The 12,041-nt window shown below is 46.6% G+C and overlaps 1 protein-coding gene across 5 annotated transcripts in view; it reads left to right on the plus strand.

The window, feature by feature from the left end:
• The window catches only part of LOC124209473 (homeobox protein cut-like), a 161,687-nt gene that overhangs the window by 133,428 nt on the left and 16,218 nt on the right, over positions 1-12,041 (plus strand). For 3 of the 5 annotated variants that reach the window (XM_046607464.1, XM_046607468.1, XM_046607466.1), the window contains 3 exons: positions 1,455-1,642; positions 2,733-2,938; positions 3,392-4,693. In XM_046607464.1, coding sequence (XP_046463420.1) covers positions 1,455-1,642; positions 2,733-2,938; positions 3,392-4,693 — 1,696 coding nt within the window. The remainder of the gene's footprint in view (positions 1-1,454; positions 1,643-2,732; positions 2,939-3,391; positions 4,694-12,041) is intronic. The other 2 variants (XM_046607465.1, XM_046607467.1) reach the window with 1 other exon arrangement.

Consider the following 12,041-nt stretch of genomic DNA (forward strand, 5'->3'; position numbering starts at 1 on the left):
CGCAATGTCCATTCCGGGGGTTGTGATGCTGGTGGTGGTGTAGAAGGAGAAGAAAAGATAAAAAAAAAATTTTTTTTATTATTTTTTTTTCTTTTCAATTTTGATAAATCAAATAAACGTTAATGAAAACTTTTAACACATAGTGGACTCGGTCTCACAATAAGCGGGGAGGACGCCCGTATATATCAAATTCAATTTACGGTCTTTTTTCTTCTTCTTCTTCTTCTTCTTCACTCCTGAATCAATTTCAATGAATATCTCTTTTGTTAGATCCACCATCACGACCACTTGGTCGACTCTTAACCGAATAATAGGGAAATGTAATTTTGGTGAAAATTGGGAATTCTTCTTGGCTCCTCTACATGTACGGACTGAAACAATTTAAATCTTTCGACTCGAGCATTTCCAACCATTTTGAAATAGAACTATTCAAAATTATCTTTTTTCTCCCATTTGTCTGTCGAGTTTTGCCAGAAAATTTTGATTTGCTCCGAATGAGGAAGAAATCAACGGCGCGGTTTCAGCGAGTGAACTTTTGAACGCGTTTTCACGACCGAACGTGCTGCCTTTAATAGAGACATTTACCCCGAGCGACGTTCTTTCTCTCTCTCGGCTTCAATTGTTTCCCATTGCGATGATTTGATATGCAAAGAAATTCGATAAGAGTCAGGCCAAAATGGAGCACAGGAAAAAAAACTCGATTTGTGTTGCGGGAGAGAGAGAGAGTAACCGATGCCCTGCGTTTAAAATAAATCGAGAGAGGCAACGACGACGGCCCTTGTGTGAAACTAAAAAAGAAGGCGGTTGAGGAAACTCTTTGGGGGGGGTTTTTTCTTGGCTTGCGGTCGGGGTTTTGGGTACAAATGATCGCAGCTCCTCGGTCGTGTGTAAAAAGAAAAAAACCAGAAAAGCAACGGCTGTTTTTAACCTCGGCGTGACTCCCGCCGACACCTCGGTGAGCACTGCTGACCTCCCACCACCACGACCGCCACAACAACAACCCCCACCCCTCCTCTAATCGAAAAAAAGAGCGGGCCGTTGTTTAAGTGAAGAACATGACCGAAGAGCGATCACGTTCAATGTTTCCATTGTTTTTTAATAACTTGATGGCTTGGCTGCCCCTGCCCTTTTTCACACCACCAGATAAAACATTTCTCTCCGCGTTTTTATTTTTCATCCGGCCGGATTTGTTTCTCTCTCTTTCTCTGCTCTCGGGCGATCAACTTGTCGTCGCTCCCGAAACGAGCGCAGAGAAGGCAACCGACTTTTGAGTGAGACAGGAGGTTTTTTTTTGCGTAACGGGTTGCCAACAGGACAACTAATTCGTTCCATGTCAAAGTTAACTTTAAATCTTTTATGCGGATGTGTGTGTGGAGTATATCTCGATTTGACCAAACTGTGGACGCTTCGATTTCTAATGGGTCGTGTCTTTTTTTGTGTGTTGTTGTTGAAAGAAACAGGTTCAGACATTGATCGAGGACGTTCAAAAGTTGCAGTCGACGTTAAACCAGTTGCGCGAATCCTCTGCCCGCCAACTGTCAAACTTTGAAGAGGAATTGCAGGTGCGCGGCCGACACATTCAGCGACTGGAAGCTCAGCTCGAAGCGCAAAAAGACTACCAGGAAATCCGCCGTGAACTCAGGTAACTATTTGTGTAACCCAAGCGACCAGACGAATTATATTGTGCCCTCTTGTTGTCGTTGTTGTTGTTGTTGTAGTATCATCTTTCTCCTTTTCTATCCTCCCCTCGTCTTCTTCTTCTTCCTTCTTCTTCTTTTGTCGTTTTGATTCGACATATCAATGGCCCGCATCACAATCGATCCCGCGATCCTACCCGATCCCCAACTCGGGATCTCGGCGGTATTGTGTTATTCGTCGATATGACGACGTTTTGTCGTCAAGGATGTCGACAAAACACTGGGAATAAATAAAAAAGATGGAAATAAGAACAAAAGGCCAAAAAACAAAAGTAGTCAAATACCACATCCATTTCTTTCGATATATATCGATCTCTGAAGCCGTAAATATGTCACCCCTCGTTCTTCAGACCCCCCTTCCGCCAAACTCCTTAGTGTATTGGGTGGGGAGGATATAGAAGAGGGAGAGAAAAGTGCTTGAAATATTTACGTCTTCCTCTCTATTAGGCCAGGGGGCTGGTATAGATCCTACATCCATCGTACTAGTAACCACGAAGAGAGATAGAGAGAAAGAGAGAAACGAGTCTAATATATTTGTGATATGTAAGCGGATCATGCAAATAGCTCCTTTTTCCTCCCTCCAACAGCTTCCCCCCCCCCCAACCAACGATTGCCTATATACCATTCAATATGAATGTGGCTGACTGGCTAGACTGATGGTGCGGCTGTTTTCCGCTCTCTCTCTCTCTCTTGAACGTCTTGAGAGAAATCCGATTGATCCGTGCGGTCTCTAGCCGCTCGGGCTGTGCAGAATAGTCGTCGAATAAATACAATTCCTACGGAAAATAGTGTAAGCTCCCCCTCATCCTTCACTATTCTCTCTCTGGCCATCTTCTTTGACCTTCTAGATGGTGGTTCATTTGGTTTTATTTTGAGTCTATTTCTGTATGTGTGTGTGTGGGAGAATCTCGTTTAATTACACGGTCGATTGGTCCGTGTCACTGGTGGACGTAGCCAATCTGCCGGCTGTAAACGATGAGCTGACAGAATTTCTTATTTATTTTTTTTTCTTTTCTCTCGCTCTATTTTCGGCAGTATCTTGAAATCGATCGAGTTTCCGCACCTGTCGTCGACCGTTGACGACGACGACGACGACCAGGACATTGCCAAGAAATCGGACAAGGTCCCCACTTCCGCGTTAGCCGGTGGCAACAAACCGCTAGAGGTCTTGCTCCTGGAACGCAACAAAGCTCTCCAGTCGGAGAACACGGCACTCAAAGTCGCCAACAGTGAGCTGCAAGGTAAGCGGTCGTCTGGCCAAATTTTCTCCACTCGTTCTCCCCTCATATCGAAACCCCACCAGTTGATAATGTTCATATAATTATTAATATTGTGTGTTAGCCGAGTGAAGGTAAACGGGCGACCCTTTTTCTGGCCAAAAAAGGACTCGTTTCGCAACCTTTCTGTGTGTCTTTTTTTGGTATTGCTGAATGGATGTTGACACGCCTCCCCCGGTTTTTTCTTGCGCGTGCTCATCTTGTTTTTGATTTCCCATCGCGGAATACGGAATAACAAAAAAAATCTCCTCCAACGACAAATCGCAACACACACACACGAATCTCTTTTTTTTTTCAACCCGCCCCCTCCGGTTGAGTATTTGCTTGTAAATCTGGCGACACTGGTTGCTCATCCTCTCTGTATCTCTCTCTCTTATTCCCGTCTGACCCTTAACGACGACACACGCCAATCATCAGGCGAAGAAGAAAAGACTTTGACACTTCCGCTGGAAGAAACTTCACCTCCATCACCTCCACCGTCGTCTTCCTCGTCGGCATCTCCCGGTCCGGCTGTTTTGTCTTCCAAAGACGACGCTAGCGTCGCCCAGCCGGTCACCAACAACAACAACAACAACACGGCAGATTGTGAAGCCGATCACTCTACGGCCAACAACGACAACGACACGATGCCCTCGTCGACGCGTTTGGGACTGGCCAACAGTCCGATGGCGGCTGCAGCGGCAGCTGCGGCGGCCGCCGCCGCCTCGGTCGGCGCCCACGTCGGCCCACCTCCGCCGTTCTCGCCTTTCGTCGGCGCCGTTTCCGCATCGGGACTGATGGGTCCGCGACACCTGCCGCCCGTCTTCCACCCCGTCTTGGGCGGCCTGGGTTCGCTGGGCCACTTTTTCAACGAGGACATGCTCCTGCACTGGCGGCGATCGCTGGAAGCTTCCATGCTGAGCCATCACCAGCAGCAGCAGCAGTTGCAGCAGCAACAGGAGCGACGGATGGCGTCACCCGACCGCGCCAGAGCGTCCAGCCCCGGCAGCGACAACGGTGCCGAAGAGAACAACAGCAGTAGCCTCTATGGCCAGCGGACACCAACGACAACGGTGGCCGGAGAAGGAACTGCCACTACACCCACCGTAACGACGACTCCCAGGTGCCCGACTACTCCTACCGGGCAGCAGCAGCAGCAGCAGGGACTCAACTCTTCGACGCCCAACTCTTCCGGCGTAGCCACTTTGCCCGGCTGGCCTAGCTGGGAAGACTCTCATTTGGCCCGGCTGCAGCAAGAGTTCATCACACGCGGGGGCGTCTACCCAGGTTTCGGCGGCCCAGGCAGCGTCAACAGCCTGGCCGGCGGTGGCCTAGGAAATGGTAGCCTAGACGGTGGCGATGGACCGTCGGCCGCTGCCTTAGCCTCTCTGATGGCCCTTCCGGAAGGTTTGACATCGCTGCTGGCCAAGAGCAACCCGCTCGAGGCCCGTCTCCAGGAGATGCTGCGCGCCACGATGGAGCGCTACGCCAGCCAAGCCCTGGACACGTTGGCCATTTCGCGCGGCGTTCGCGAGCTCCTCTCCATGCACAACATTGGCCAGCGGCTCTTCGCCAAGTTCGTCCTCGGCCTCTCGCAGGGCACCGTCTCCGAGCTCCTCTCCAAACCAAAGCCCTGGGACAAGTTGACGGAGAAAGGCCGCGATTCCTACCGCAAAATGCACGCCTGGGCCTGCGACGAAGCCGCCATTTTGCTCCTCAAGTCTCTCATTCCACGCAAAGGTAGGAAAAACAAAATCATCTGACTTTTTCTCTCTCGTTTTATTTAGAAAAATATTAGCTTTTTCTTTTTTTTTTGCCCGTCGTCATTTTCTGGGCCGTGTTGATCAACATCCGCGTGCGTCACTGATGCGCCCAAATGGGCAGAGTTTGATCATCAATCAGCGCAGTTGTTAATATATAATGTACATGTATATATTCGATGAATATTATGAATATCGATTATTCTTTTTCGGAGCTGGTTATGTGTAGTCAGAGTTGCAGTTCCAAAGGAGGAAGAAGGGGGAAAAAAAACAGGACGGGAATGAGAAATGGAAAAGTTTGAAGGGTGAAAAAGTCATTAGTCAGATGAATCTGATCCAATTAATGAAAGCGGCGGCGGCGGCGGCGGTTCTTGTTGTAGGCTTCGTTCCACATAGCTCGCTATCGATTTGAAATTCCTAGGTGGGCGCAGTTTCAACTGTGTGTAGATTTTTGTGCCTTGCGTCAATATGGAAACGGTTTCGGGTACAAAAAGGTCGTCGTCGTCATCGTACACAGTTATAACTACAGGCCCCGTTCAGGGGCTCTCTTTTTTTTTATATTTTTCTTGTCCCTCAACTTGTTGTCGATTCAGCTCAAGGCATTCCGAAGAGAAGCCGAGCCCCTCTCTTCGGTCTTTGCTGGATGATTAATCATCCACGATGGAGCAGATTACCATCACAGGTTGTCTATGCGTGTGTGTGTGTGTCTCTCACATGTGTGTGTAGCCCTACTAGTAGTAGTCCAAGTATGCGCTTGTGTGTGTATAAAGGAGCGTAGAGTCAGGAGCAGCTAGGAGAAGGCCAGGTGTGCGGCGCAGCTCTGTCACTACTGTTGCAGGTTAAATGTTGTCATTCCGACTGGGCTATATATTTTATGCCGCCAACCGCATCCTGGTGTTTCGTTTCATTTTCTTTTCTTTTTTCTTTTTTCTTTTCTCTTATAAGAAGAAGCATTCCCTTTTTGTTTCTCTCTCCGAAATGCATTTGAATAAAATGTCAAAAAGGCGCACGGTAGAATTTTTTGTTTGTGTTTTTCAAGAAGAAATGTGGCGGTTGAACTGTTGCCAAGTCTCGTGCGTGTCGCCAGCCTCAATGGCGACGATCTTTATTGGTCATGAAATTGCCCCGTTTGCTCTTTGCACCTGGAAAAAAAAACAAGAAAAAGAAAAAAAAAGAGCGCTGGCTAATGAAGTGATGAGGCGCTCACATTTGACAAGTTAACATCATTCCCAGGGAAGATGGGGAGGAGGAGGAGGAGAAAAGAAGGTCGAAAATGTGTTGTTATTAGTCTCTTGTGTGTCTGATCTCGTTCTCATTTGGAAACTGTCAGAAAAACCTCTTGTTGGAAGACGACAATCCCTTGATGCGCGTCTCTCGTTCGCTCGTCATTCCCTGTCGGCTCTTGAATAATGGGACGGATGGAAAGAGACCGTGATATTGACAAGCCATCAAGAGCAGCAGCAGCAGCAGCCAGGAAAGAAAAAAGAGAGACACATTTTTTGTCTTCTTCTTCTTTAGGGGGCCTGGGTTTTTCTTTCTTTTGCGGTGTTGTCTCCCCATCACGTTCCCATTCAAATTGGGCGACTGGCCTTGTTTCTTCTTCCTCTGCACCATCTGTGCAGGAGGGCCAAAATTGTTTGATTTTTTCCTTTTTTCTTTTTTGGGTGTCCTTCATGCCTATATTATTCTTTTATTTTTATTTTTTCTTGTTCAATTCCACCGTTAACAGGGGAGAGAAAGAAAAAAAAATATAAGAAATACAAGTCGTTCGCCCCATCGTTTCCTAGCTGCTTTTGTCAAACCGCTGATGATTTCAAGTCCTTTCGGAATCAGTCCTACAAGGAGGAGAAGAGTGGTGTAGCGATGGTGCCGGGTCGCTCATGTTTCACGGTCCCACAGAAACACGGCATTTCTCTCCCCCATCCGTCCCTCCGTCCGTCTCTCTCTTATTCGTATAGTTTAAAGCCTGTCATTTCTGTCGGACAAGATCTGATACGACTTTTGGGAGTCCCTTCTTCTTCTTTTTCCCCCCCTTAAGTTGCGTCTATACCTTGTCTCTGTCACACTCACACACAGCTTGGTATTCCTTTGGTCTTTTTTTTTCTTCTTCTTCTCTACTCTCGTCCCGATATTTCATTAGAAAGAATTCTTGATATTTTTCTGGTGAGGGGGAAATCTTGGCCGAACAAAATGAGCGTTTTGATTGGATCTTTTTTCGTTTTTTTTTTTTCCTTCTGAATTTTTGACTAACGCCGGTCTCTTCTCCTCTATCTTTTTCTCGTATCGGATATGTGTTGTTATGTGTATATGGGCAAGTAGTATATCTATGCTACAGTAACCACTTACCGGACTCTCGTTCTATCATTTTGTGAGGTATGTTTTTTGTGTCGAGTAAAATAGAAAAAAGAATAAAAATAACAAGTGGAAGAAGAAGCGCAACGGAAGAAGCCGCAAGATTGCGCCAGTCAACCCGAACGCCATTCATCGGTTGAGGGGGAAACCGTGAGTGTGTGTGTTACTGTGTGTGCAGCGTGTTGTTGTTGCCGTATATACTCGACCTTTTGTGGGTTTTTCTTCTTCTTTCTTTCTTCTCGATGAAGAAGCAGATGTCGTTTTCTCATCGTTTCAGGTCTAGGAAGAAGAAAAGTAAAAGAGACGGGGTGGTATTGGAGACTCTTTTTCACTCACATGTGGCTCGAGGTTTACCTGAAACGCGGTAATTATAAGCCCATTATTCCGTTGTGAAGCAATGGAGTGAAGAGATAAGAGCCAGAGCCAGAGAGAGAGAGCTGCGGGGATGACTTATCGGTCGTATTCAACGGCTGACTGGGCAAGCGCCGGCGAAATGGCAGCCGACCAACCTGTTGCGCCGCACTCTCCTACCGTGTCTCTCTCACTAAAGTTGTTGCGCTCTTGATGATGTTTCGGTCTAGACGAACGGCCAACGACGGACACGGCCATGTATATTGCTATAGATTATAGGTATAGCGAAAGGATTTTCACTTGTTTTTTTTTCTTTTTGCCTCCACATCGCCTCCCTTTCTTCCTAAACATAGGGGGCAGTTGGAAAAGGGCTGGATAATATAGAGCGCCTTGAGGGGCCAAGTGTAGTAGTAGCTTTATATGTGCATAAGAATTGTTAGATGTATTTATTTCTCCATTTTTTCGGTACCTTCTTTTTTCTTTCTTCTTTGACTTCGGCGCGCGGTTATTTTAAATTTTTATATCCCCCCACTCATCGGTTGGAGGAGAGAGAGAGAGAGAACAACAACAAGAAAAAAAAGGGGAGCAATCAAGTTGGCAACGACGACGATCCAAAAAATAACTTTGAAAATTCCAAAATGAAATGATTGACCGCTGCCAGACATATTTTCGGCATTTCCAGTCAAATGAGCAGCTTGCCATAGCCGGACAATTTCGGGTCCCCCGAGTAGTAGTAGCGTAGCGCTAGCTGCTTGACGGAATCAAAGAAAAAGAGACACGCACATCAGTCGGCACTCTGCCGGCACTCCTCGGTCGACTGGTTTCGACAATTTTCTGATGGGGGCCCTTTTCTTCTGACTTTTTTGTCTTTTCTTTGCTCTCCCCGGTTCTTCTTGTTTCAGTTTTCAAAAAAGAAAAAAAGAAAAAATCAGCTGCCAGTCAAACCGCTAATCACTGCCGTGTGTGGTGACTCGGTGAACCTTTCCAATGTCAATGCAATTCCTAGTAGTTTGCCTTTACCTGTGATGCGATCATTTCCGAATGGTTTGCGTCCTTGTTCGAGTCATAACTCGGAAAAGAGAATGAAAGAAACGAGAAGCGAATGAACCTGTGGACCACAAGAGCCGCTATCACCACACTAAAAGATGGCAATAAGAAGAGGGGGGGAAAGAAATCATCATCATAATAATCATAACACAAAAAAAAGAAGTTTTTTTTTTCTTTTTCTCTCTCTTTCTGGAATGGGATGTCGACCTCTCGGTGTGTAAAGGTGGCGGCGGTTGGTGGCGTTCCTCCGACGAATTCTCCCACGGTCAAACCTTCATCGCCGATGAAGGAAAACCTTTTTTTGTGTTGTCTTATGCGCCCGGCAGCACTTGACTATCGACCCACGCTATGATATTATTATCTCTAACTCTTTATCCGAGTGTGTTCTCTTTATTTTTCTTCGAACATGAAAAGAAGAAGAAGAAGAAGAAGTTATACTTATTATGCATCGTTTAAATATCTGGAATAAGACGCCGGGAGGCCGCAAGCCCCGCCTTTACCCCCATCGTTTTCTTTTTCTTTCGTCTGGTTGTTGTTTTCGGTTCTCCATCATCATCATCACCTGGCGACCGCTGTACACACACACACAGAGAGAAAGAGAGAGAAAAGAAATAGTTCCAAGTGTGTTTGTGTATATGTTGCCCGCTTATGGGGCGGAAATGAAGCTTTATTACTCTGTACCCGTTGATTGGTAGTACACACACACAAAACAACATGGTGGAATGGAAACAACTCCCGACAACCGCAACGGTTGCAACATGAACACAAGTCTCTTGAACCGAAATTTGGTTGTTTTTTTCAACAGAAAAGAAAATGGAAGAAAAAACCAATTTGAAAATGGTCTGCTCGCGATTTTTCCGAGCAGCAGAACAAAAAAAAGGAGATAAATACGGGACCAATAAAAATGGGAAGGAACAAAAAAGTGGGGGACGAGAGACATTTATCTAATAAATGGCTGGCAGCATCGCCATCGGGGGTCGACGCAACACGACAAACACACAATAGAAGAGAGAATAAAGAATGATCGGATAAGAAGAAGTTTGGAGACGGGTCCCGGCTCCCTGTCAAGACGAAAGAGTAACACGGACCCATTATCTCTGTTATTTTCTTGTTTAATAGAAATGATTGCGCGTAGAGCCGCGTAGAGAATACAGGGAAGGTGAACAATCCCGTCGCTCCTCCAGGGGGGGATTTACAGTCAGATCAACAGGTCTCGACCTGGCCTAGCGGCGGCGGCGGTGGTGGTGGCGGCGGTGGCCATGTAGTGGTGGTGGTAAGTCGATTATTTGTCCGTCGCCAATCGACTCCCGGGGCACAACGTAACAGCGGCGGCGGCAGTCCTGGTTGATTTCGGGGTCATTGCGGGCGCGCCATCATTTTTTTTTCTTTTCTGTTCCACCCCATATTTTATTCTTGTGTAAATGGGTTGAGAGACGGGCAGCTAGGCGGATGAGAGAGTGAACCGAACGGATGCCGTATTGGTGACGCCCCCGTCCATCATCATCAACGGTCTTGGGAAAGAGAAATGACAGCAGCCCCTCAAACTATCATCATGTTGGGCATATCCCCTTGAGGAGAGCCGAGCCAGTCTTAGACATCAACAGAGGCCCGCGTCTATACAGAAACCGAAAAGGCAATCGATGACTTCTTGTTTCCCCCCTTTCTCTCTCTCTTTCTCGAAACAACGGCGGTAGCCGAGAGACCCTGGAAAAAAATAAAGTCCGACAACAACTGGACGCCAAATAGACTCTAGTCGCTCCAGTAGTCAAGCGCAACCTTGCCTCCAGTCTATATATACTACACACGTACTGTATCAATACGTGTGTGTGTGTGTGTGTGTACGTGGCGTTATTATTATGATTCGGGATCGCAACGCTCTTCCGTTTTTTTTCTTTTACTTGTTTTTGACGTCTTTGACCGGAGGGGCGGAAGAAAAGAGACGGTTGACTTTCCTCGTGAATGACGTCATTGCGGGAGGGGGGACAATAGCGCGCCCCGGCTTAAAAGAAAAGAAGCCCATCACACCTTTTGTCGGCGTCGATTATTAACTTGTTTAACTTTTTTGCTGCTTCTCCTACCAGTCGATGTCGTTTTCTATCCGATGCGCAACTGTTTTTGTTGGCAAAGAGAAAGACGCCGCCGACGCCGCCGCCTTATGTCTCCATCTTCTTGTGGCAATGAGACCCAAAAAAACAAAACGAGTATAAATATAAAAATCGTTTCTTTTCTTTTACAAATAGAAGAGAGAACCCCTGAGAGAGAGAGGAAAACGTTAAAAAAAATGTCTATAAGAATCAAGGTGTCTTTTGTTACGAACCGACCGGGGGGAAAATGTGGGAGCCGATAGATGAAGATATCCCACCACCACCGCCAACACACACACACACACGGGGCACGTTCTCTTGTGTTGAGGTGGCGTCGGCGGCGGTGTCTTTTTCATTTCTTAATCACCTTTTGTTGTCCCCATCATCTTTTATTCCGCCTTTCCCACAAGGAGCCACACAGCAGCTCCTCAAACTGTATCGTTTTGATTGTCGTCATTATCTCCAAATGCCTGGCACCAACCAACCGCTGGATGTCTTTTTTTTCTAGACTTGTTCTTGTATAACTGACGATGAAGACATTGTCGTTTCGCGGTCCAAGTCTCCAAGAACTTTTGTGCAATAGGCCCTTTCGAAAAAACACTCCAGGAAATGAGTTCTAATCAAATGATGATTACTCTTTTCTTTTTCTTTTTTTTGTGTGTGTGTGTGTTGCAACTATCAAAGTATATCAGCCAGTGTGTGTGTGTGCTGCGAGTCTCTGGGTAATTATGAGAAGAAATGAGCCCCGAAAGTTCACGCCGCCAGCCATAGCTTCGATCCATCTTCTTCTTCCGTTCATCTATTCTTCTCTCTTTTTTCTCTCCCCTCCAGTAGTAGTAGTAGTAGTAGTAGGAGTTTTACTCCGGCTGCTACCATTTCTCTTTATCTGGCATGGAGGGCGGTTGATTGGCTCTCTGGCCTCGTCTAGTTAGCCCGTCGATGATGATGAGCACCGATAAAAACAGATGAAATAAGCAGCCAGGGAGATTCGAGAGTCTGGCCTTGTATAGGTTTTAAAAAAGAAAGAGAAAGAAAAGTCGTCGCGGGCGCAAACTGGAGCTGATGGCTGCGAATGGACGACGACTGTCTTATCAAACGGATGCAAACTAAGAAGGTTTAATCAAGGATTCGTTTTCTGCTCCGCCGACATGGCGCGGAGAGGGGGAGTTTACCAAAAGTCTTGCCACTATCAGCTCCACCAACCTTCTCGGAGAGTTTTGAGAGCAGTCGCAATGGCATCCGTCCATCTTATAAGCCGTGCAAATATACACAGAGAGAGAGAGAGTCGAATCAAAAGAAGAAAAAAAGTTTTTCGGGTTCGCCCTAGTGCGTCGCTCGTCGCTCCCGCCGAGGGTATCATTAAATGAAGCTCGTTTTTTCCCCCTTCTTTTTTCGTTGCTCTTTTCTGTTATCCCAATCTCAATGGATGGCTTTCCCCCCTCTCAATCAGGTCCATCTTAATGAACAAACTTTTTTTTTTCCTTTTTCTTTTTC

Source organism: Daphnia pulex, chromosome 12, assembly GCF_021134715.1.
Source record: "Daphnia pulex isolate KAP4 chromosome 12, ASM2113471v1".
In the NCBI taxonomy this organism is placed as follows: domain Eukaryota; kingdom Metazoa; phylum Arthropoda; class Branchiopoda; order Diplostraca; family Daphniidae; genus Daphnia; species Daphnia pulex.